Here is a 25,345-nt window from a genome sequence, read left to right as displayed (position 1 = left end):
ATCACCAAAGGATGCAGGACTGGAACTCAAGCAGGTCAGAAAGCAGGAGCTGATGCAGAAGCCATGGAGGGATGTTCTTTTACTGGCTTGCCTCCCCTGGCTTGCTCAGCCTGCTTTCTTACAGAATTCAAGACTACCATCCCAGAGATGATCCCACCCACAAGGGGCCCTCCACCCTTGATCACTAATTGAGGAAATACCCCACAACTGGATCTCATGGGGGCATTTCCCTAACTAAAGTTCCTTTCTCTGTGATAACTTCAGCTGTGTCAAGTTGACACAAAGCTAGCCAGTACAGATATCAAGCAAAATATATTAAACTCACTAAAATATTGGAACTATTGTTCCTTGAATATGTGTGGGAGAGACTTTAGGAGATGATGAAGGTACTTCAAATCCTAGAAGGAATCATGACTTTTGAGTAAACAATAGTACAGTTTCTGTCCATTTGGAAACAAAGTAAGGCCTTATTCCAAGCACAAAAAATAATTTCCAGATGGAGTGAAGAGTTTATACACTAAATACAATTGTGTATGCATTTAAAGTACCAAAGGGTTGCCTCATACATTGAGTTAAAGAATACTTGGCCCCCATGCTAGGAAATGCAGTTGCCTGGTAAATACATGAAAGAGGGCTTATTTTTAATAGAGTCAAGGAAAATATAAATAAAAGCAGTTCCCCTTTGCCGTATACCACCGCCCTTTCCCCATCTCGGCCCAAGCGTTGGCAAGGGAGAGGAAGTGTGCATTCTCACCGAGTGGGTTATAATGGTCTTCTTGGCAGTGCCAGCTCTAGCTTTAAGTATGATAGTCTTCCATTGAGTGATTTCATTTCCAGATGTTTATTGCAGAGAAACACACAGGGACATGAGCACCAAGAGGCCATCATGGAAGAGCGTTTGGCCTCAAGTAAACAGTTTGATGAAACTTGAAGGGGAAGGGGAGTGATTTAGTTAAACCAGTGTGATTTAGAGATTTGGGGGTTTGTTAGAAGAACTATTGTAGAATTAATTATTAATTAAATCCCAACTCGGGGGTACTACCTGCCTCAATGGTTTATGTTCCCAAATGAAAGACACACACACACACACACACACACACACTAGCTGGGGCACTGCCTAACCTCCACTGCTGCCAGACTCTACCTCCAGCTGATAATTCCCAGTTGTGTCTTGGCTGCCATGGACCCAGTTGGGCAGCCTCTGGGAGGCCCTGCTCCCCTTGCCCCCCACTTCACATGGTGACCCTGCCTCTCTCCTCAGGAGTCTCTCCTCTCCTCCACACCCCACTGGCATGGCACATCTCTTCCTTCCTCTCCTCTCCGTCCCAAGTCCTGGAAATCCTAAAATCCTGCCTCTGTCTGTCCTCCCCAGCTCCTGGCCATTGGCGTCTTTATTTACCAGTCAGAACCAATGGGGAGCAGGTTCCAGAAGTTGCGCATAGACACTGCTGCAAGCAGCTTTTGGGGGAACATAATTAGCATTGTAATACAAGCAGCTACAGACTATCTTTTCCAAGTGTGTAATTTAATTCATATCATAATCTTATTTTCTAAAAGTCCTGTGATATATGTAGTTTACCTGATACAACTAAGCACCCAGCGGTCACTGTCTGAGAGAAGCTGCAACTGAACAAAAGCCCTAGGACATACTGAGTGAACCGGGGAGTCTTTCCCTGCCTAACCATACCTGCCCGTAACAGGGCCAGAGAAAGAGAAGCTCTGATTCTGTGCTGGCACTATCCAGATAGACTGTTGTCAAGCCAGTGTGGATTACTGCCTGTTGATTACGTGTTTCTTGTATTTGTAAATAATTATATAATATATAACATAATCAGAAGCCTGAATCCAGGGCCTTATTTATGCTATGCATGAGAGAAGACAGAGTAGCATATTTATATAGGTGTCAGTGCTTAAAACGCAAGCCAGAGGGCTGGAGAGATGGCTCAGCAGTTATAAGCACTTACTGCTCTTCCGAAGGTCCTGAGTCTAATTCACAGCTACCACATGAGGGCTCACAACCATCAGTAATGGGATCTGATGCCCTCTTCTGGTGTGTCCGAAGACAGCTGCAGTGTACCCGCATACATGAAATAAGTAAATAAATCTTTTTTTTTTTTTTAAACGCAAGCCAGAGAAATATTTTCTTTCTGTCTGTGCTTATGTGTAAGAGAACAAATCAAATATCTGAATGTGGGTTGTTTAGCATCTTTAATTATGATTTGAGGGTTAAAAAAAATAAAAGTTTTGGCTATTTAATTTTATGGGTTTCCTGTTCTAGATACTTGTGAGAGTAATGGTGTTGGTGTTTTCTTTTTTAAAACTTTTTATTGATTCTTTGTGATATTTCATATCGTGTACCCCAATCCCACTCATCTCTCTGTACCTCCAAATCTGCCCTTTGCCCTTGCAACCTCCCCACCAGGGCAAACAAAAAAGCTGAGGTGTGTCACAGTACACCCTTTTGTCCACACATCTTTACGTGCAAATGTTCATGACCATAAGTCACTGATATGGTTCGAGGCCTCTGGCTTTTGCTATACTATCAATACTGGGTCCTCACGCTGGGACTCCTCTCGAAAATCCTGTTGTCCCAAGTCATAGAAATCCTTCAACTCTGGATTTGTAGGATCCTTTCATGCACTCTAGAAATTCACAGATGGGGTAGATGTTATGGTGGACTAACTTAAAGCCCTGGAACTGGGCCTGGGTGGTGGCTATGTTGTTCAGCCCATCAGCTTTCCTGTGCACAGGCCACTGGGGGCCAGCTCTCCTCCTTTGCCCAGGTGAGGGGTAGCTCTCCTGCTTATAGCACCTGGCAAGAGGCAGAGTGGCTCTCCTGTGCTCACACCATCTGGGTTAGCATCCATGCCACCAGGCCAACTCTCCAGCACTGCTCTGCCTAGGCACAGGGACAGCTCTCCCACTCTCACACCCTCAGGCCAGTTCTCCCACACCCTAAGCCACCAGAGTCAGCTCTACTGCCCAAGTGAGCTTCAGGGGCCACTCTCCTGAATGCTGCAGCTGGTGAGAGGACCCATGACACCAGGACCAGATCTCCCAAACTGCCCACAGGAGGGGGCTGGGCCAGCTCTCCTACCTACTGCCTATCTCTCCCATGCCCATACCCTGGCTCTTCCATGCCTACACCTCCAGGGCCAATTGTACTGAGCCCAGATGAGGGAGGGGGCTCTCTTGAGTGCTGCAACCAGCAAGGGGAAGGGTCAGCTGTCCCATTCTCCTGTCCTGGGTGTCAACTCTCCCTCTCTGCCCAGGTGAGGTGTGGGGCTGGATCTCTCATGCTGATATTTTTGGGCAGGCTCACATACAACACCAGGGCCAGTGTTACTGTGCTGCCCAGGGGAGATGGAGGACCCACTCTCCTTAGTGCCATAGCCAGTGAGATTCAAGGCCAGTTCTGCATAACCTTCAGATGTTGAGATGGCTCTAGGAGGCAGCCCATACCAGGGACATCTGTGTAGCCTTTGTGGTAGCCTGGGCCACAGACATAGACACAGACTCCTGATACTGCAGGGCCACAGACCTCCACGTGGCCCTCAGCAGCAGCATGAGTTGGGACCTTCCCATGGCCACCTCAGGTGGCAGCGCAGGCTACTCACATCAGGCTGATCCTCACCACCCTGGCGGCTCCACTTCTGCCTCTCTTCAGAGTGCAACACTCTTTCCTTCGCTTTCTCTCCCATCTCTCCACACATACTTGCTTATCATTGATGCCTCTGGTGCCTTTCGAACACACACCTGCCTGTCTCTGGGAATATTCAGCCAGCCCACCACTGCATGGCAGCGGGTGTGCCTCCCAGTGTCTTTCATGTGTTCCTGACATCGTGTGGCAGCTGGCTCGTCTCTGGGTTCTTCAGTGTGTACCTGCCACCATGTCAGAAATCACTTTCCAGTTGAAAGAATGGTGGGAATTTTAAGCTTCCATAATGCTTAATAAATTTACTGAATGTTCTTATATAGAGTGCTACCTTTATTTGAAGAATCATTTCGGGGGGGGGGGTGGTAGAAAGATGTCTCAGTGGTTAAGAGCACTGGGTGGTCTTCCAGAGTGTCTGGGTTCAATTCCCAGCATTCACATGGCGAGTGTCTCAAACTGTCTATAATTCCAGTTACAGGAGATCTGATGCCTTCTCACTGGTTTCTGTTGCCACTAGGCACGCACATGGAACACAGACAGACATACAGACAAAACACTTATACATATAAAATTTAAAAAGAAGCACTTCATTCAGGAGATAATTTGTAATCCCGTAGAAGAAGGGGTTTGTGTTGACTTAATGCTCCTACAAAGTTTAAGGTGATTTTCAAAGGCTGCTTCTTTAATACACTGTAATTTCGGCACATCTGTCTTTGTGGCCAAGGGAAAGCCCGGAGAGAGCAGCGCGGTCTAACAAGGCTGTTCTCCTGAGAGGGCAGCTCAGAGAATTTGATCGTGTCCCGTGGAGAAAGACTTGACACCTTGTTAAGAATCGATCTGTGGATTGTTTTGCAGAAGTCAACAAAAGGCTCTGTTGTCCTTGACCACGTTTTCCGTCACATAAACCTCGTGGAGATAGATTATTTTGGGCTGCGGTACTGCGACAGAAGCCATCAGACAGTGAGTACAATGTGTTCACGTGAAAATTGTCTGGTTATAACTCTCTCTCTCTCTCTCTCTCTCTCTCTCTCTCTCTCTCTCTCNCTCTCTCTCTCTCTCTCTCCCTCCCTCCCTCCCTCTTTCTCTCACCTTTCTGGGTGTGATTCTAGGTGTTTAAGTTTTTGGAACTGAAAATGCCTTTGGGAACTTCACTCTCAGTTTCCCCCGATAATCGCTTTGCACTTTTTCTTCTGACAGAAGTCTGTAGAGCTTCTGGCTTCTCCACTTCTTGGCACGGAATTCCTTTTGCAGGTGGCTCATGCGACTTGTGTTGTGGCTGCCAGTTTGTAGCGAGGGCTTTCCCTATGTGCTGGTCTCTGACTCACTGTGTTGGGAGGAAAGCAACTCTGGAAGGGACAGACGTGATTTCCTTTTAAGAAAGGAACCGAGTAAGGAGTGTGTGTGTGTGTGTGTGTGTGTGTGTGTATGCGTACCTCCTACTGCAGCTTTGAGAGTGTCGTGGACTGATATAAAAGGAATATAGGTTTCTGTTCTTCAGTATGGTGGAGTAGACACTCGACCTTTCCCAGTGTCAGCTGTCCACTCGTTAGCTCAGGAGACCATCCTGCCTGCTATGAAGCTTGCCACACTGCTGACTTTGGAGGTGACAGACTTTGAAGAATGAGGGATACTTGTTGATTTAGTCTGAGGAAGATTTTTAACCTCAGATAAACACTTTATGCAGAATTGCTCAGAAGCTTGTCTTAGAAACGCCCGACCTTGCCTGGAAAAATTGACTACCTTGCTAAAATTACACGGACCTTATCTGTCGGAAGATGATGCAGTTACAGGTGTACGTGAAAGAGGGAAGCTGGGAAGTCAGAGAGAAGACGTAATGATGCAGACACAGGTTGGAGTGGCGCACTGCTGGAAGAGGTCCGCAAGTCAGCACGCAGGTAGCCTCTCGAAGCTGGAGAGAGGGCAAGGAAATGGCTGCTTCCCCAGAGAGCCTCTGGAGGAAAGCATCCTGCCTGTGTTTTTATTTCAATCTAGTAAGAGTCCTTTTGAACCCAAAGCCTCCAGAATTACACAATAACACAGTCCTATTGTTTTAAGCCACCACGTCCTTGGCAATTTGTTGCAGCCGCAGGAAACCAATCCTAGTGGATTTGTGGAAGAGAATTTCATTCTTGCTTGTTCAGGAGAAATGGAAGACTTTATAGTGTGGGTTTTTTTTTTTTTGTCAGGCAGAAGCCTGCCACACTGCTAAGCTCTCTGGGTAGTGATATCTTGTATCCTCTATGGCGCATGAGCAGGGTTCCCTTATGATTTTAGCTGCTGCTTGTGTGTCCTTGATGCGTGAGCAGCATTGTGGCTTCAGAAGGATGTGGGCTCCTTGCTGTGAGAGAGGGATGGGGAGACCTGTTGGCCACTAGTATTAGAATTGTAACACAGTCTTCTTCATTTTAAACATTAAGAACTTGAAAACAATCAGAGGACAGAAGGAACCAGGCCACCTTGAGGGTTTCAGAGACGGTTACAGGTGGAGTGTGACGAGGCAGAACAGGCAGCTGCTGCTGGGCTCACGGATATCCCCGAATCCCCTGTCTTCCTAAAACATGCTGAAGTTGCTTATCTAACTCTTAGTACCTGAATTATTCTGTTTCGCATTACTATCACGAAACACCCAAAGCTGGGTAATGAATAAAGGAAAGAGGTAGATCTAGCTTAGAGTTCAGAAGTTGGAAGGCATGATGCAGGCATGTGTTCATCTGGTGAGGACCTCATGGAAGATGGCATACCAGTAGCAGGGATGTGTCTGTGAGAAGGGGAGACAAGATAACTGGCAAGAGAAGTGGGACAGATAACAAGACTCAGTGATTACTCATTTATAACAGCTTTCTCCAAAGAACTAACTGCGGTCCCAGGAGAATTACATCACTTCCTCCTTCAGTGATCTATAACTATTCACCACTATTAAAGGCTCTGTACCGTTATAAAAGGTTCCAAATACTGCCATACCAAGGAGCAAGCCTTCAACACATGAGCACTTGGGTGGTAATTATCTGTGTTCAAACCATAATAGAAACCTGTTCTGTATTGAAAGTGAAATGCCTCTGCCTTCAACTCTCCCAAGTGTCATGGGACCAAAGCAGATTTTCATGAATGATCTCTGTAGGTTAGAAGGCGTAAGGCGTGTAGGTGGCATCTCCTGTGTAAACTGGGGTGAGGGGAAGTAATGCTCATTGTCTTTTATAAAGTAGGAGGAAGGGTACAGCCTGGAGGAAAGAAGAGAGGAAGTCAAAAAGGTCTAGATTCTTACATATCCTCCAGAAAGTTTAGAGATGCGTGTGAAGACATCGGATCAATAGTAAGGGTTAACGTGATGTCCCAGCCACTCCTGGCCCCACAGTAATAGTTATAAACGTGATATCGCTCAGTGTTAGAGTTGAGGTTCCCCTAATTACTTTTTCGGAGGCAGAAGTCGTAGGCTCTTGGAACTTTTCTCAGAAGACAGAATTGGAACTGTCTCTGAGACTCATGCTTCTAGACCTGCTGTCCTCTGACTTCAGGAAGTCACAGAAGGGGAAAAGATCCCGCACATGGATAACAGTGGCACACGGGTGTCTTCTGCCTTCAGTGAACGGGTTCTCGGCTTTGCCAGAACAGTCGGAAGGAACGTCCTGTTCCAGGATCACTCCACCCGCAGACACGGTTGTTCCTCTCCTGACACAGGGGAAGAGTCCCAATGCCTCTGTCCTGAATGGTGTCACCTCTCCCCTCTGTGGTAGCTCCAGTCTCCTTCTTGACTCATTCTTTCCCAGCACGGTTGGGCTACGCCCCTCATCTCTGATTTAGAAGCAACTGCTGAGGTCTCCTGGCTTCCTTGTCTTCTTAGATCTTAAACCTTCTCATAGTTCATCTTTCTTTGTTAAACATCTTTTGTACAGAGACTGCTAGAGGCATTTTTTTGCCGTTACAAAGAACCTCACCTTTCTCTTGCATTGACAACAGTCAATGCAAGAAATCTTATTTGATTATAATGACAGCCTAGACTTCTTGCTTTTCTGTTCTCAGACTTTTTTCTTTTTCTTCCCTCTTCTTCTGCCTATTCTAGGAGAAACACTGAGTTTGGCCTTTTGTTTGTTTGTTTGGTTGGTTGGTTGGTTGGTTTTGGCTCTGTGTTTTTACACGTGGGCCTCATATGTAATGCAAGCACTGACCTCAATCCCCAGCACCTCATATTGCCATTCATCAGGGTTTATCCTTGATTCCCCATCTCCCAGCTCTGCAGAGGTTCATGCATGCAGTGCTCCCCCCACCCCTGATGTTCTGGTGTTGAAGGTAACCTTCATCCCGAGGAGCATCGACAGATAGGCTCCCCTCTGCACACTTTGCATCTAGATTCTGTATTCTGCAATGTATGTGAGATTTCACCTGCTGGATAGTGTTGCAAAGAAGGAGAGGTTGCCCCACTTCTTACACCTGGAGCTGCCTGTCTGTGGCATCTTTAGGTACCTGGTAGAGGAACAGAGGGCAAAGAGGAAGCAGGAAAATCTATTCAGTGATCCCTTTGACTTGGTAGTGTGCAACATACAAGCAATGTAGTGGCCCAGGGAGAGTGAGGACAGCAGGTGAAGGGAACCTGGGAAAGACAACCACAGGAAGAATTGTTTCCCTTTCCGGGAATGGCAGGGGCATCCTCAGGAGGCTGTGTCATGCCGAAGCTCTCATCTTCCTGAGGATAACTATGTGTTCTTCCTGGGTATTGCCATCTGGTCCATGGATACATTATTGTCTAAAGAGTGATAATTTCTACCCCTAATTAGTGTCTCCAGCCGGGGTATCTTGAGAGAGACTGTCAAGACATTAGACTGGAGGTTGAGGCTGTCTGGCTTTAAGCTGCATTCTGCTCCCCAGGAGAGCTGTGTGGCACTGGGTGAGTGCCCCTAGCTTCTGCGTCATGGTCTCCAGCTACGCAGTGATAGGGCCAGCTTCACAGAATGGCAATGAGCACAGAAAACACCTCTAAGCGGAAGGCTGGTGGCTAAACTGTGCATCGAGCTCATGTGACAGCCATTCCCCACTGGTCGGATGGCCTTTAGGTGCCACAAATGTACCTTCAATGTCTTCCCCCTGGGATCTTCTCTGCTCTTTCATGCTTTTGAGAGCAATGATTTTTTTTCCAACTACTTAAAAACATATTTACCTTGCATAGGATTTTAAGTTGAGGATATTTCATCATAACTTTGGTACATGCAAATCTTGGCTTAGTATAAATATTGACATTGTAAAATCTGTAACATCTTCATGGAATCATTGAATTTAAATTTAATAATTATATTGTACTTTATCTTCTCCTCTTTGCTCCACTCTTGTATTTCTCTTTCACTTTCTCCAAAAACCTTTCTTCTCTGTTTCTATAGGTTTATTTATTGAAATAAGTCAGGCTAGCCTCCAGTTTACTATAGCTAAGGCTGGCCTCAAATGCCTGAACCTCTGTTTCCAGAGGTCTAAGATTACAGTCATGTGCTACCATGCTGGGCATACTTACATTCTTTATCAATTAAAATATTTATCCCTAAAATATTGTATATATGTAAATTGAAAAATTCAAGCTATTTCATTGAGAATGTAAAAGCCCTAAATTGTTGAACCCAAGTATAATTATCATATAATTAATTAAAACAACATAATATGATTGGAAGATTTTTTTTACGTGTCTGTGCATATCTATATGTAGGTATGTGCATATGAGTATGGGTGCTCGTGGATGCTATGTGTGGCTCTGAGATGCCCACATGGGTGCTACAAACTGAACTCAGGTCCTCTGCAAGAGTAGTGTGTGCTCTTAACTGTTCCACCATCTCTCCAGCCCCAACAAGTCCTCATGTGTGCATCATAGAGGTAAAGGCAGAATCTTGCATACCACTGGGCTCCTCCACCACCTTTCCTTACTTCCTGCATAGCTAGCCTGCCACCAAGTCCTGGTAGTCTTGATATTACAATAACATAATTAAAAATGCTGTCAGAAGGCTGGTGGGATGGTTCAGCAGGTGGAGGTGTTTGCCGCACAAACTTGGTAACACAATTTCAACCCCTGGAACCCACACAAAGGTGAATGGAGAGAGTCAATTCCATACAGTTGGTTTCTGACCTCTGCATGGGTTCTGTGCCTTGTATGTCTCCACACATACCATGCCCACGCACGCACGCATGCGCGCGCACACACATAAACACACCTAATACAAAATTAGGTAATAGTAGATTCATTTGGATTCCTATAGACATTTTGACTGGACTTCTTGTCTTTAATCTTTACATTTTCCCAATCTTGGTTGTGGTTTTCTCTCAGAAAGCGAACTTTCATGGTGTCTCACTGTGGCTTAAAACTCTTTATTGGATTCCCAAAGAGAAAGGCTCAACTCTAAGCAATGGCTTACAAGTCCTTCAGGATGGATAACCCTTAGTTACTCTTGAGTCCCTTGGCTTGCAGTGTGACCCAGGCCCAAGTTGCAGGAGTGTGACTACATGTCCCTCTGTCTGCAGCCCCTTACCTGTACCAGCATGTCTCAGTGTGCATGTGCTGCCTCCCTGCCTGACCACCCGCTTGCTTGTTTCTCTTCCGTTTTCCCTGGTTAAGCCCTATCACCCATGTCTTAGCACCCACGTCTCTGTCTTTTTTCCCTTGAACCTTTCTCCCACTGTCTAGGAATGACTTAAATCTTTTCATCTCACACATTACTAGTTCCCTGTTTATATGCATCCTGAGATTGGTTGTCACCACCTACTACTGCTAGGTAAGCCATTTGAGCTGGTTTAGAAGGATGGCTCTCTCCCCCTTGCTCCTGTGTGCAGGTCAGGCCGAGGGAAGAGCTTTGAGATGAGTACTCGCTCATGTTCCTCTCCATGTCTCTGTGCTGTCGGTCATTCTTGGAGTTCTTCACCTCACTTCTTTTACTTAAAGCATAGTTTGTTTACCTTTCAAAAATGGCTTTACCGAGAGGTTGGGCAGTTAGCTTAGAAATGTATAGGATGACAAGGCATGCCACACACATGATATTTCTGATGCTCTGGCAGCTACTAGGGGCTGTTGAGCAGTTCTTGTGTGCAACAAGCAGGTAGTGTGACATGTAAAAGGAGAGGGGTGGCATGGGGGACTTGGGTGGGGCAGCTGTCTGTGGCGGGATGCGTGGCTTTGGACTTTTACTTTGTTAACGCATGGAATGATGCTTACAGTAAAACTTGGGTTTCTCTGCAGTGCATAAACAATGTTTAATAAAACCGGGGACAGATGGTGTTTTTCTGAAATACTCTCTGGAGAGGGTCTCCTCTCTCCTGAGAAGTCTTAGTGCATCATGGGAGTTCAGGAGCTGCCATGTGTGAAGGAACCCTGGGAATCTCTGTGGGGAGCTGCCACGTGGGCTTCATGCGTCCCTCGTTGTAGCTCCTGGGAGGCGCAGAGCTGCTTTGATTGATGGAGTTGCTTGTGTTGGTTTTGACAGGGTGTTGTCAGTGCGGTGAAAGTCTTCCATTGCCCCAGAGTCTGCTCCTGCTCTGTTTGGTTCTCCCTCCTCAGCCTGCCATCAGAACAGGCTCTGGTGTGTCTTCTGCAGGTCATATACAATGAAATATATTATCCCGTGCCTTTCTCCCATTCGTTAGTTTCCAGGTTTACGGAGAAGGGGGGACTGAATTCTTGAAAGATCTTTCTTTATTAATGGCACTCAGTGTTCTCAATTTGAAAACAAAACAAAACAAAACAAAGCAGAACAAAACCTAAACTAGAGTAAAGCAAACAGTTGAAAGTGATACAGGCTCAAAGAAAAGCTATCAGAACTAATTGAGATATCAACAAGAGCACAAACACGCGCGTGCGCGCATGCGTGCGTGCGTGCGTGCGTGCGCGCGCGTGTGTGTGTGTGTGTGTGTGTGTGTGTGTAAATAAAAAAAACAAGGTATGGAAGTATGGTAAGCCTTCTTCTACCAGTGAAGCAGATGGCTGAGAAATTTAATTTATACTGTATTAGTTATACAAAAGGGATACTGCTGATTTTGTTTCAGTGAACATTTTATTAAATTAGACTGCCTTCTCCCTAGTTAAATCAGTGTAACCTATAAAGGATAGAATTTCAGATCTTTAATTGATGATTTTGTTTGATTCAGATGTGGAAGCAGTGGCCTAATAGTTAATGATTCTAGACCCTTCCTTCCTCCCTCCCACCCTCCCTGCCTGCCACCCCTCCTGCCTGCCCTCTTTCTTCTCCTACATATTTATTTATTTATTTATTTATGATACAGAGTCTTTCTATGTAGCCCAGGCTGACCTCTAACTTACTATACCTGCATATATATATATATATATATATATATATATATATATATATATATCACCACACTTGGTCTACACATTTGATTATCATAGAATACTTTTTTTTACTGTGTATAATTATGGCATAAATCTCTGGCAGATTAATTAGCCTTGATTTAACTTGGTTCTGAACCTTAAAGGGATTATGAATGCTATGTCCTCCATGGACATAATAAGTAGGTAGATTGGCCATGACAATGAAAGCCTGCTATTGCTATTTTGTCTTTAATTTGCAGGAACTAAATGATGGGTCACCTATTAGCTATGCAATTTATTCCAGACAGAAGTCCTGGAGGGATTGTTTAAGGTTGAACATATGCTTGTTCGGATGGCTGAGAGCAACACACACCTGCCTGCCTTTAAGAGCTGTCAAGCTTGGAGATTGCCTCCTGAGTTAAAGATGATTTACAGTTTAGGGTTTTTTTTTTCCCCCATGCAGTGTACCTCTGGAGTTTCTCTCAGACTTCAGGATATTCTCTAGGAGGCATTTATTTAGGAAGTTTCTGACTTAAACCCATCAGCTTTATAGCCTTACCCTCACGGCACCTCTGGCCTGCGACTGTGCTTGTTGCTTCTCTCCTCTGTTTAATTAAGCAGCAAGTCTTTCCTGGGCAGCTGCTGCATCGAAGAAGGGAGGTGGGATGGGGATCAAGGGCGTGGTCCCTGGTTCCAAGGAGTTTATTTCCAGGACTGAGACAGGTAGCAGGTCGTGTGTGCTCTGACATTGACATTCCACAGTGCCTGGGGGTCTGCTGGGCGCTTAGCCGTCGTCATCTTGGAGATCAAACTGACAATTTAATGATAAGAATTGGAGGATCCATTGGGTAGCGGTGGTGCACACCTTTAATCCCCGCATAGTGCGACCGGGGCAGTGGATCTCTGTGAGTTTGAGGCCAGCCTGGTCTATAGAGTGAGTTCCAGGACAGCCAAAGCTACACAGAGAAACCCTCTCTCAAAAAACCATTAAAAAAAAAAAAAAAAAAAAAAAAAAAGACTAGAAGGGCTGTGGTAGGCAGAAAACAGCTGCATCTTGACCTTAGGACAAATAGGTATCTCAGACCTAAAAGGCCACTGAAGATATATCATGGTAAGCAAGGAGGGTATGCATATCACGTGTGTGTGTGTGTGTGTGTGTGTGTGTGTGTGTGTGTGTGTCTCGCAGCCTCTGTAGACTGTGTATTGGGCAGGCGTTAGGAGTGGCTAGCTGAGGAGAAGTGGGGTCACTGATGGAGAAGTTGTTTTTTGAGTGGAGGGAATCAGTTTTGTTTTGGATATGCTAAATATGAAATGTCCCTGTGCTTTAGACATCCAAGTCTAGTCCCCTAACATCAAGGCTAGAGTTACAGAGAGAGTCTAAACACAAGTGAGTAGCAGTGAGGTCGCCACGTGCTCCTGGTCTCACCATGTAGTCTGACCCGCGCTCTACTCTAACACAACTAGATGGTGAAGTGCTAAGCAGGGGCTGGGAGGCCAGGTTTGCTTTGCAATCCACCCAGGCTTGATCTGGCTCCTCTGGTCAGTACCTTGGTTATCTGCAAGCGCATCAATTTTCCTGTGCTAGGACAGCGATGAGACAAACCCCATCTTAACTTCCCATGCTTTGTAAGTTGCTGCGGTTTGAGAGCCAGTGGGTTCCCACAGGGTTCTATGTTCCTTTCAGCGCAACACCCGGGTTTCAGGGCCCAGCCTCTGGGAGGGCAGAGAGAAGGAGGGACGGAGAGGGACAGCGACAACAGTTGTGTTGTCTTTTATGACTTCTGCTGTATTCTGTTCATTTGAAGAGAAGGCCAAGCCACATTTTAAAAATGAGAGAAAACCGTTCAGCTCTTGATAGTGGTGTTGAGTAATTTAGAGGCATGTCTTAAAAAAAAGACTTACTTTTATCTTACGTGTGTGAATGTTTTGCCTGCATGTATATATTTGCACCGTGTGCCTGGTGCCTTTGGAGACCAGGTAAGGGCATTGGACGCCCCGAAGTAGGAGTTACAGGTGGTTGTGAACCACCATGGTGTCAGGAACTAATCCCAGGCCTCTTCAAAACCAGGAAGTGTTCTTAACTCGGAGCCATCTCTCTAGCTCTTAAAGACATGTTTTTAAACATTAGATTCAATTCTCTAGTCAAAAATTGTATTTTCCTTAAATGTTAATATTTTAAACATTTGTAAAAGTAAATATCGTTCCCGTGGCTTCTCCAGATCCTCGTTTACTATAATACGAGACTCAGGCTTGAAGTTCTGAGACCCATCAGATTTGTGTGTGGGCCTTTTCCCTCAGATTTACCTCCTTGAGTATGTAAGGAAATATGATAGCATTGAGTGGCATGGGCCTGGATCTGGGTCTGTATTTAGATGACGAGAAAGAGAAGTGACTCCTTGCCTTGTTCAGCAGTGTGATGCTGTGCGTATTATTGCTGACACCATGTTAGTTACTCTTCTGTTGCTGTGAGAAAGCAACATGGCCGCTTACAGAGGGATGGGTTTATTTGACTTATGGTTCTTCTAGAGGGATAAGGGGATTGTCATGGCAGCAGGCAGTAGGCAGCGGACATGGCAATGGGCAGCAGGTAGCGGGCAGGGCAGTGGGTAGCGGGCACGGCAGCTGGAGCAGCGGGTTGAGAGGTCACATCTTGAACCACAGCATGAAGCAGAGAATGAACTCCCCAAGCCCGCCCCTAGCAACACTTCCTCTGGCCAGGCCATACTTCCCAAGTTACTCAAATAGCGCCACCAACGGGGACCAAGTATTCATATGTCCAAAATTAACAAGGGACATTTTTCATTCAAACCCCACAGTCTCCATTTGTTTATTTTATTTTGGTAAGAAGTCACCGTAGTTATTATTAGAGAGAAAGTCTTACTCTATAACCCAGACTGCTTCAAACTCATGACGATCCTGTCTGAGACCCTCGAGTCCTGGGATCACAGATGTAAGCCACCAAGCATGGCTTGAACATTTCCATTTAGGAAGGAGGGGGAAACAAAGAAGGAGGAAGAGGAGGAAGGAGGAAGGGAAGAAGAAAAGAAGAGGAGGAAGAAGAGAAGGAGAATAAAGGACCCCCCCCAAACACACACACACACACACACACACACACACACACACACACACACACGAAAAACCCAGAAAAGAGATAAACAGGAGACAGTTATTAGCCCAACAATTTTTAGTTTCTAATCCTGTTTACATTTTATTTTTAAAATCCAGAGACAGTATTTGTATATACTTACAGGGTTCAGTACAACGTTTTTGGATTTTGAGGTCAAGCCAGGCACATGTAGCTCTTTCTTGGTCTTACTGCCCTGGGAGTTGTTCGTTGCGGTAGCTGGTTCCGCTGTCTTGTGTGTCAGGTCTGTTGTCTGCATTTTCCTTCTATTCCATAAACCATTAGTACACGTTGGCAGCTGAGTAGCGCTCCAGTCTGCCTTGTGCCTGATGAAGATGGCGACCGCAGTCCCTCTTTTCCAGTCGCAGAGTCTTGGCTTCTCCACCAGTGCTGTGGGAGAAGGGTTTAGTGTGGCGGTGAAGTCTAGTTTGGCCATGAACCTGTTTCCTTCTTCCTCGGTCTCCCCAGGTGCTAGCGGGGATTTCCGGTTTCTGCTACCACACTCAGGTTGCATAATTATAAAACAGGAGGAACGCATCCTTGCAGATTTCCTACAAACTGCTGTTTAATCAGCTTTACCAGACAAAGGCAGCCCTAGCAGATTGCATTGATACCAGAGGGTGCGGTCTGTTCGTCTGTTCCCTGGAAGGCAATGAGGAACAACACCCTCAGGATTCTTCATGGAAACTTTTGTCATTTTGAGCGGGTCTGTGAAGCCTCGTGTGAAATCCTTCTGAGGACTTATTATAAAGGATTTTACAATTACATCTTGGTTCCCTGACAGCTTCTGGACCCAGTCTTTGCCTGGAAGCCATGTCTTAATTGTAGCACGGGCTGCTTTGTGATAAGACAGGGAACGAGAAAGTTTATTTCTGAACTAACTCTCCATCCTGCCTCTCCTTTATCCTTGGGCTGACTTTTTCTTTTTTTCTTCTCTCTCTCTCTCTCTCTCTCTCTCTCTCTCTCTCTCTCTCTCTCTCCTTACATTTTATTGTAGACAGCCACTGGCACTTTCTCCAGTTGGCTTGGAGATCTCCCTATCTGGATCAGACAGTTCATTAGGTCCTGGTTTTTTTTGGAGGGTGTGTTACCACAGGCAACAGCATTGCTAAGCTCTGACTCTGTGTAATTAGGCTCCTTTATTCCTACTTCTCCTGGTGACAGCCTCCAAGACCTCAGGCTTCCGCTGATGCTCTTGTGTAAGGTGTTTCCTGTTGCCCCTCCTTCTCATGTCAGAAGGAGGGACTGGAGGAGGGCCTGCTCTGGGAGGGCCCTGCCTATGACCACAGGATGTCTTGATGTCTGCTGCAGGCTACCTCCCTGACTCAGGAACTGATCTGACTCGGGCTCTGAATGGTTTCTCCTCCTAACTACAGAGGCAGGATTGATGGGGGTGGGGGGCAGGGCAGCGTAGAAGGAGCCGGTTAAGGAATCCAGAAGTGGGCGATGCTGCTTACCCGAGACTGTGGAGAAATGTCTGGATTTGGTTTCTCTTTGGAACACAGAAACCAAAAAGGATTTATAGATGGGTAGAAGAGGTTTTTGACGTTTAAGGCCTGAGACTCCGAGGAGTATCTGAGTGGAGCTGTAATACTGGCAGATACATGACGAGGAATTCCAGTCAGGAGGCGTGAGCCTCAGGCATTTTGGCCTTCCCTGGCTGGGAAGCTAAGAAACAGCCAGCAAAAGGATTGTGTGGCCAGAGGGGAAGGAGAAGGAAGATAGAGGACTAGCCAGAAAGTGAACGTTTCGCGTAGATGGGGGAAGAATCTGTGTCTGCAGGTTCTGGGGATGCTGTGTGCCTGGTTACAGTAAACACGGGGAACACATTGCTTTCTAGTCTCCTGCTGTTATCACTGTCAGGGTCTTAAGTCAGAGTGTTAAGTCTATGACAATGGTTGCTCGGTGGTAGTGTACAAAGTCAGAGTGAGGAATACTGTGATAACTGACAGTCATACTGCCCCCACTGATGCTTTCTGACGCTTCCCCGCAAACTGTTTCCTATACCATGTTATTTAAAATATGAACAATTACCTTTAGGCTATATGTCTAAACACATAAAAGGATTTTGTGCTTAGACCTAGGTCTCATCCCATAAATCTCTCGACGTCCCCCTCCTGCTTCTAGTCGGAGATGTGAATAACTTTTGGTCGTCAGGAAATAAGTGCTCAACCTATGCTAAAGTGGATTTAAGAGGGGTGAGAGAGGGCATAGAGAGCCAGCGGTGTTCTCCCCACCTGGTTATTTAAGGCATAGAAATGACATGGGCAGATAAGAGACCAAAGCTTTTGGGGGTGGCCACTTCTGAGGCTCTACTCAGTGAAGGGACTATTGGTAGTTGATCTCTGCTGAGGGAGGCAAAGTCACGTGTGTGTGTGTGTGTGTGTGTGTGTGTGTGGCCACTGGTGGATTGCACGTGCCCTAGTGGATTCCCCCACAACCATCTATATGTGGACAGCACTAATTGGACTAGGCTATTGATGATGATGATGGTGATGGTGATGATGATGAGGAGGAGGAATAGAAGGAGGAAGAAGAGGAGGAGTTGGGGAGATATATGAAGTTGGGAGTGGGAAAGAGAGACGGGTTGGGGATTTGGCGGGCATTGGAGGGAAGTAGTGAGGGTATATAGGATTAAAATATGTTGTAAATATTTAGAGATTTTTTTTTTAAGCAACCTTTTATTTTGACTAGACGTAGTGGTCACACCTATAATCTTAACACTCAGTGGGTTTTGGCAAGAGAAATTAGGTCAGTGTTAACCTGAGCTACACAGTAATATACTCAGATCCCCAAATAAAGGAGTGGGTATGTAGTTCAGTGGTAGAATGCTTGTCTAGCATGCACAAGATCTTGCGTGCAGCAGCCGTGTCAGGTTCACTGTTCCCCCTTGGGCTCCTGCATTCCTTTCGCCCCCTCTTTTGTGATGTTATGAGTCTGCATTCACCACTGCCCAAGATATGGCAAAGCCTTTTATTGCACATCCTTTTTTTAAAGTGTGAAGGAATCATTATACTATGAGAACTCTGAGGAGTCTCCAAGTGAATGAACAGTTAGCAATGGTTAGACCCCAAATTGAATATATATTTTGGGGGTTGATGTTTTAAGGTTTTACTGCTGCTATGAAAACACCAGGTCAAAAACCAAGTTGGGGAAGTTGGGGAGGGAAGGGTTTATTTGGCTTACACTTCCAGATCGCAGTCCATCGTTGGAGGAAGTCAGGACAGGAACTCAAGCAGGGCCGGAACCTGGAGGCAGGAGCTGATGCAGAGGCCGTGGAGGGGTACTGCTTACTGGCTTGCTCTTCATGGCTTGCTCAACCTGCTTTCTTATAGATTGCAGAACCACCAGCCCAGGGATGGCCCCACCTACAATGGGCTGGTCAACCCACCCCCACATCCCCCCACCCTGCCAACTCTGTCATTGATCACTAATTGAGAAAATGCCTTATAGCTGGATCCTATGGACGCATTTCCTCAACTGAGGCTCCTTTCTCTCTGATGACTCTAGCTTGTATCAAATTGACGCACAAAGCCAGTCGGTACAGTTGGGATATTGCTTATTGGACAGTATGAAAATTTTAAATTTTAATATGCCTAGAAAATTGATGAATTGTGATATTATCAGCCAAGGTGCATAAAAGAAGCCCATGGCGTTTAGCCGAGACCGCCAGAGACAACGAAGGCTCTGTCAGTTTTCTAGTTACACCAGTGCTGTGATAAAGATTGACAGGCTGAAGTGGAAGGATACCTTGCTGCTTGCCTTTATATCCCGGAGAAAGAGAGTGGGGAGGACAGCAGTCATGTTTGCTGGGTAACTGGGTGTTTGGGGCTTATACTAATAAGCAGGCCTTGCGAAGTGGGAATGAGGCAGAAAGGTGTGCTTCGATTTATTGCTATCTTCTTATAGAATAGGATCTAGTCCAGTTTGTGAAAAAAATCTGTACACACACACACACACACACACACACACACACACACTACAGAGAGGGTTTAAAATAGAGGGGAACTAGGAGGAGAAAAATGACACTGGACAGGGATGCCCCTATTGAATGCAGGCTGTTTCACCTTGGGACCATCTGGATAGACGAGACGGCAGCACACTCAGGCCCAGTCCAGAAACGCCACACCCTGGTGGTCAGCATCACGTAGTGCAATCCCGGAATCTCTGTATCTCTTTACTCTCACTCTGTGTGGGTGAAAGGACCGGAATAAGCCCCGCCCTTTTTCTTTATAAAAATTATCTGTCAGCCTGATTTTTGTTGCTGTGACAGAGTACTTGAGACTGGTTCATTACCAGATAGATTCAGTTGGATGTATGAATCTAGGGCCTGGATGTCCATGACGAGACAAGTGTACCAGGCAAGACCTTGTGCTGTGTCGTAACGGGCAAACAGGAGGAGGAGACCAAGCAGGAAGAGAAGCCGTGCTTCGGACCAGCCCCACTTCCCCAGGAAGGCAGCATTCACTCATTCAGGAGGGTGGCAGCTCATGGACTAATTATCTCTTAAAGGTCACACTCTCAGTACTGTTACACCGGGGACTAAATGTCATCAAGAGTGTTGGGAGAGGACAAATGTTGTCCAAACCACAACATCACGCTTCATGCATACTGATGTCAGAGCTATTGGGCAGCACCAAATTTAATGTGCTGCTCTCTGGCCAAGGAGTATATTGTCACTTAAAACCAGGTTCACTTGCTTTAATAGCAGTCGGAGAGGGTTAGGAAGATAGCTCAGTTGGTGATGTGCAAACCTGAGGCCCTGAGTTGGGTTTCCCGGCACTTACGTAGGTGGTAGGCAGGGTGAGGCTTGCCCATAACCCCAGGGTGTGCGGTGGAGTTAAGAAGGCTTGGAGTTCATTGGCCTACTAGCCTAGCCAAGTTAATGACCTGCAGGCTCAGTGAAAGATTCGGTCTCAAAAATAAATAAATAAATAAATAAATAAATAAATAAATAAATAAATACATTTTTTAAAAAAGGCAGAACACTCCTCACAAAATTGGGAGGAGTTGGGAAGGAAGATAAGCCAGATACACAGTGTGCATGCATTAAATTCTCAATTACTAAAAAATACATAAAAATGAGGAGAAATAATTGAGGACATCTGATACGGACCTTTAGCCTCCTTGTGTGTCCACACAATCACACAGATATACCACATACATACAGACACATAGGCAGTTGAGGTGGCTGATACATATTTCATAACACACACAGGCATTTGAGACAATTGATATATACATACAGGGTGTTGGGGTGATTGGCATGTGTTTTATAACAACAACAACAACACACACACACACGCACACGCACACATACACACACACACACACACACACACAGAGAGAGAGAGAGAGAGAGAGAGAGAGAGAGGCAATCTCAACATAAAATACAACTGACATATATTTTATAGCAATATAAGGTTCTTTTCCCTATACATAAATATTGAGGATTTTTTTAATGAACAATTGTTCAGTGTTTTTCTCTTAGTAAAAGTCTTTTCGCATTTCCCTTGGAGTTTTCTTTGCATCTGATTTTAGTATCACATATACATGAGTTTATGTACATTTTCTCACAGTCTAGATTGTATCTCTGTGTCTGTGTGTCTCTAGTGAGGCTTTAAGTACCTTGCGGTTAGAGGCAGGCCCGTCTTACTTCCCTGGACAGTGCCCAGTGTAATGTATAATGGGTGTGAAGAGAGAGTGTTCTGGGCATGTTAAGTAGTGTAAAGCCCTACCTCCAGAACCTGAAGATTGGCATGGGGCCTCCAGTAGCAAGTTTCTGCATCCTTTTTCCTCTGGGGTATGATCAGCAGCCTGGCATGTTCATTGTGACCAGACATGCACTGTGTTTGATTGCTTGTTGATAACTAGTGGTGACAAGTGCCGTCAGGCTGTGTGGCTGCTGCTGTTCCAAGGTCATATCTGTCCCTTGGTTGAACATAAGTGGATTTTGCATCTGAGGATGCTGGCCTCTGAGGATACTGGCTTGTGAAGCCTGGTGGATTGTGTTTATTATTTACGTTTCTGGAGCATTTATCATTGTCTGACCTCTGTCACCTCTGCCTTCCATTTGGATAAAATGAGATTTGTGCCTGGCAAGTTCTGGATGGATGCTTAGCATATCAGATGTGCAGGGAGTTGATTGAATGGCCTTTGATTGAGTCTTGCTTTTCTTTGCTTTGTGCAGAATTGTAATTTCTATCTCATCTCAGGACTTCATTGTGCTTTTTTACATAAAAATTTAATCACTCTCATGGATAGAGGTTAAATTGTACAGATTATCATTAAAGTGCTTTGTTTGATACACCAAGAGCTCCTTCCTATCCTGTTGAGATAAAAGCTTCTTTTCTGGTTTCTTTTCATGGCCTTTCCAGTGTTGAAAAACAGAAACAGTTTTTCTGGCGTCAGAAAAACAGAAAATAACACAGTATACACACACATTGAGTGAGCATCATGGTATACCATCAATATAGACCACTTTTATGTTCTTGCCTACCAGCCAAAAATAAACATCAGAACGCAGTTTATTACCCCAAATGCCTTGAACTGAAGAGTCTATAAAATTTGATACTTTATAATCATTTTAGAAGATAAAGTTTAGAAGTATTGCTCTCACTGGGTCCTTCCTGGTTTTAGTCTCTCTTCCCATCCCCCTATTCCTCCTCTGTGTCTGCGTGTCCATGTGCTCATGTGTGTGTCCATGTGTGTGTGTGTTTGTGTGTCCATGTGTCCATGTGAGTGTGTCCATGTCCCCGTGTCCGTGTCCGTGTGTGTGTGTGTGTGTGTGTGTGTGTGTGCGCGCGTGCGTGCGCGCGTGCGTGTGTGTGTGTGTGTGTGTGTGTGTGTGTGTGTGATGCAACGACTAAAATTAAAATCCAGTATTTGGAGTGCTTTGACCTCTGGCAAAGATGAGGAGAACTTCTAAGGACTTATCTGCCTCCATTTCTTGCTCTTATGGGCTTTCATGAATGGGTCACCAGCCGTCAGTGACATCGTGGTGTCACCCAGAGAGAAGAGAGCCACTGACCCGCAGAACTCTGAAATAATAAATGGATGTTGTTTTAAGTCTCACTTTAGAAGCCCAAGCAACTGTTGTGTTTCTTTAGCTTTCCTTCTGAAAAAAAAAAAAAAAAGGCATTCTTACATTCTTAAAAATTATTTATTAACCCCCCTATGTGTGCCCTTGCAAGCACGAGTATGATATTGTGTATGAGGACGGCCATGTGCCATGCTGCATGTATCAAACTCAGCCTTGCACAGCAGTCGCTGTTCCCCTTTGAGCCATCTCCTCAGCCAAAGGAAAGAAATAGTCCATCCACTGTACGTTTCCATCTCATGGGAAGGATCCTCAGCTTTAGACACAGAGAATGAGTCTGGTTTGTGTCCTAGCACAGCCGTAGTGGGCTCCTTTTGCTATACACCGTGAGCCAGAATTTCCCTGGTGAACCAGTTTCAGCACCAAGACAGCCTCTTCCATCATTGTTGCCTCCCCAGAGCACCCCCTGCTTCAAAAATACCTCTTCTGCTTTAAAGGTGACTCTAGGCTTGGCTGCGTGTCTGCAAGGCCAGACAGGGAACAGTTTGAAGTTGTGCTTGTGTCCACTGGTTACTTTGTAACATCTTTGTAATGTAACACCTCACTGCCTTGAGAGACAGTGGCAAATAGTGCAGATGAATTGAGGCTGGTGTGGCAGTGACGTGATTAACTGGGGCACTAGGTATGAAAGCTTATCATATATAATGTGAAGTAGAAGGTCAGAGGATTGAATAACATATTAGAACCACTGTTTATAATAACAGTTCACCTGAGGCAAGGGGAAGATACTCTGGTAGGTTCTCCGAGAATTTTCTTATAGCCCCTAAATCTCTCCCAAGTGTGTGTGTGTGTGTGTGTGTGTGTGTGTGTGTGTGTTTGTGTAGTGGGGGAACTGAATGATCTCATCAGTGTAAGTGCAGAAGTGCCAGGTGTTCGGAGGCCATGATTGTTAAGTGCTATCTCCTCCCTCCCTATAAGAATTTTGCCTTGTTTAGGCAATTGAAGATGGCTTGTGTGTGTGTGTGTGTGTGTGTGTGTGTGTGTGTGTGTGTGTTTGGTCGGTCCTCCATTTTGTCTAGGATAAATGATAGCGAGGATTCACTTCTTTGCCCCCACGGGCCCTTCAGCACCTTCCGTGAAACCTTTCTGCCATTTTTTGGGGGGGGGCGGGGGGCTTCTGTGGCTTCTCCTTTCTCCTCTTGCAGATGGAGAGCTGAGGCTTGCTTCTGTTGGTGATTTTTTGTTTCACAGGAAAAAAAGGAAAGATCTTCTACAGAGCCCAGAATTCTTCTATTCCAGTCACACTCCTATTCATTAAAGATTAATTTGAATTAATAAGCTAATACCTCAGATGGGCTAAAGCCAGTTGCCCAGAGTGAGCTGCACACCTTTAACAGTCGTGTGTTGCACAGCTGAGGGTTAGTCAGTATCTGAAGACTTTATGTGAGTTACTCTGTTTACCCGCCGTAGGAACGCTGTGGGGATATTCAGAACCTTTCAGTTCTTTGTCTCCTATTGCACGATCATGGCGGGGGAGATCCAGGAAGAAATCCCTGTGATTCTGCTCTAGGGTTCAGGTCCTCAGCTGAGCTGACTTCCCTTCGTGGATCCTGAATGACAATTTGAGTTAAATTGATTGCTTTCCTCCTAATACCTAGTAGCAACTGTTACAGGGCGTGGAGCAGCTAAGGAGGAGGTAGCCAACTGCCTTCCAGATGATACACTCATTCCTGAATGCCTGGCTGTTACCCAGCTGACAGTGACCGCAGTTCAGCTAAGAAGCATCCGCTCCTGGCCTGTCTCTCCCGGCCCCTGCGACCGCTTTCCTCTTTCTTCAATGTTCTAGCCACAGAGCGCTCCTTAGCGTGTTTGTGGCTATGACACGGTGCATGGTGAAGTGTTTACATGCCAACAACTATTGAAATACCATTTGAGTAATACTCGGGAAATGTTCTTGATGCGGGAGGCCGACGAAAGGCGTCTAACCGTTGTGATTTCCCCTCTCTGTCTCACAGTATTGGCTGGATCCCGCAAAAACTCTTGCAGAGCACAAGGAGCTAATCAACAGTAGGTATTTGATTTTAATGTTGTGAGTGGGTGGCGTGGGCATGGTGACGTGTCTGTGATTAGTGCTGGTGAGGGTACAGCGGGGACCAGAGAGCAGCACTGGGCTGTGTGGTGTGAGGTTCTCTCCAGACTGGGGTGGGCCTAAGAGAATCAGATCCTCAGCCAGTCTCATCGCTGTAGAGATGTCCTCGGGATGCACCCTCTCTTGGTTTTTACTTGTGAAAGCGTTTGTTCCTGGGTTGTGGAGTGTTTTATGCATGTCGCAGGGGGCACCCGTGACCTGTAAAGTTTCTGTGACTTCAGACAGAGAGATCGTTCCTTGTCAGGAGTTACCTTTTGGAATGATCAATACGAATTAATTGGGAAAGTTGTAATTAAGTACATATTCTTTAATCTTAATACCGATACCCAAGGTTTTATTCATAAACACATGCACAAACTTAAGTATGCAAAAGAATAATCCTTTAACAATTTTTTTTTTGTGGTAAAATTAGGGAGGTTAAAAATTTGAAACATTTTCTGTGTAATTCACCAACATTACATAATTCACGTTGTTGTAACTATTACCATCCACATCATTTTCCTTATCCCAGACTGAACTCTATGACTAACCAACAGTTGTGTTTAAGTTGTGACTGGCTGCCAATCAGAACCTGGTGGGCCCCTCTGCCTTCATGGCCTATGTCTCCTTTACCTGTGGGCCCTTTGTCTGTGGGGATGTCGGTGGTGTGAACTTCCATGGATCCCAGCATAGGACTGCGGCCACGCCTCAGGAAGGAACTAGAAACCCGGAACTGCAGGTCCCTCAGGAGCAAGAACAGATTCTCTGAACAGCAGCATCGTTGTTACATTTCTGGCTATCTACCTCTCTTGTGAAAATCCACGATATTTACAAATTATAGCTCTAGTCCATTTGAACCAAATAAAAAACAATAACCATCAGACACTTAGAAAAATTTCAGGAGTAATTATTTTAAAATAAAGCTATAGGTTTCTCATATAAGGAAAAACTGAGGTAATCAAAAAAAAAAAAAAAAAGTGCCGAGCAGTGCCAGGCGTGGTGGCTCACACCTTTGATCCCAGCACTTGGGAGGCAGAGGCAGGTGGATTTCTGAGTTCGAGGCCAGCCTGGTCTACAAAGTGAGTTCCAGGACAGCCAGGGCTACACAGAGA

The 25,345-nt window shown here is 45.5% G+C and overlaps 1 protein-coding gene across 3 annotated transcripts in view; it reads left to right on the top strand.

The window, feature by feature from the left end:
• The window catches only part of Epb41l4a (erythrocyte membrane protein band 4.1 like 4A), a 202,648-nt gene that overhangs the window by 86,726 nt on the left and 90,577 nt on the right, over positions 1-25,345 (top strand). For all 3 annotated transcript variants that reach the window (XM_021214291.2, XM_021214292.2, XM_029547046.1), the window contains exons 3-4: positions 4,511-4,615; positions 24,121-24,172. In XM_021214291.2, the coding sequence (XP_021069950.1) occupies positions 4,511-4,615; positions 24,121-24,172 (157 nt within the window). The remainder of the gene's footprint in view (positions 1-4,510; positions 4,616-24,120; positions 24,173-25,345) is intronic.

Source organism: Mus pahari, chromosome 15 (genome assembly GCF_900095145.1).
Source record: "Mus pahari chromosome 15, PAHARI_EIJ_v1.1, whole genome shotgun sequence".
In the NCBI taxonomy this organism is placed as follows: Eukaryota; Metazoa; Chordata; class Mammalia; order Rodentia; family Muridae; genus Mus; species Mus pahari.
This window is presented reverse-complemented; position numbering and strand designations above follow the sequence as displayed.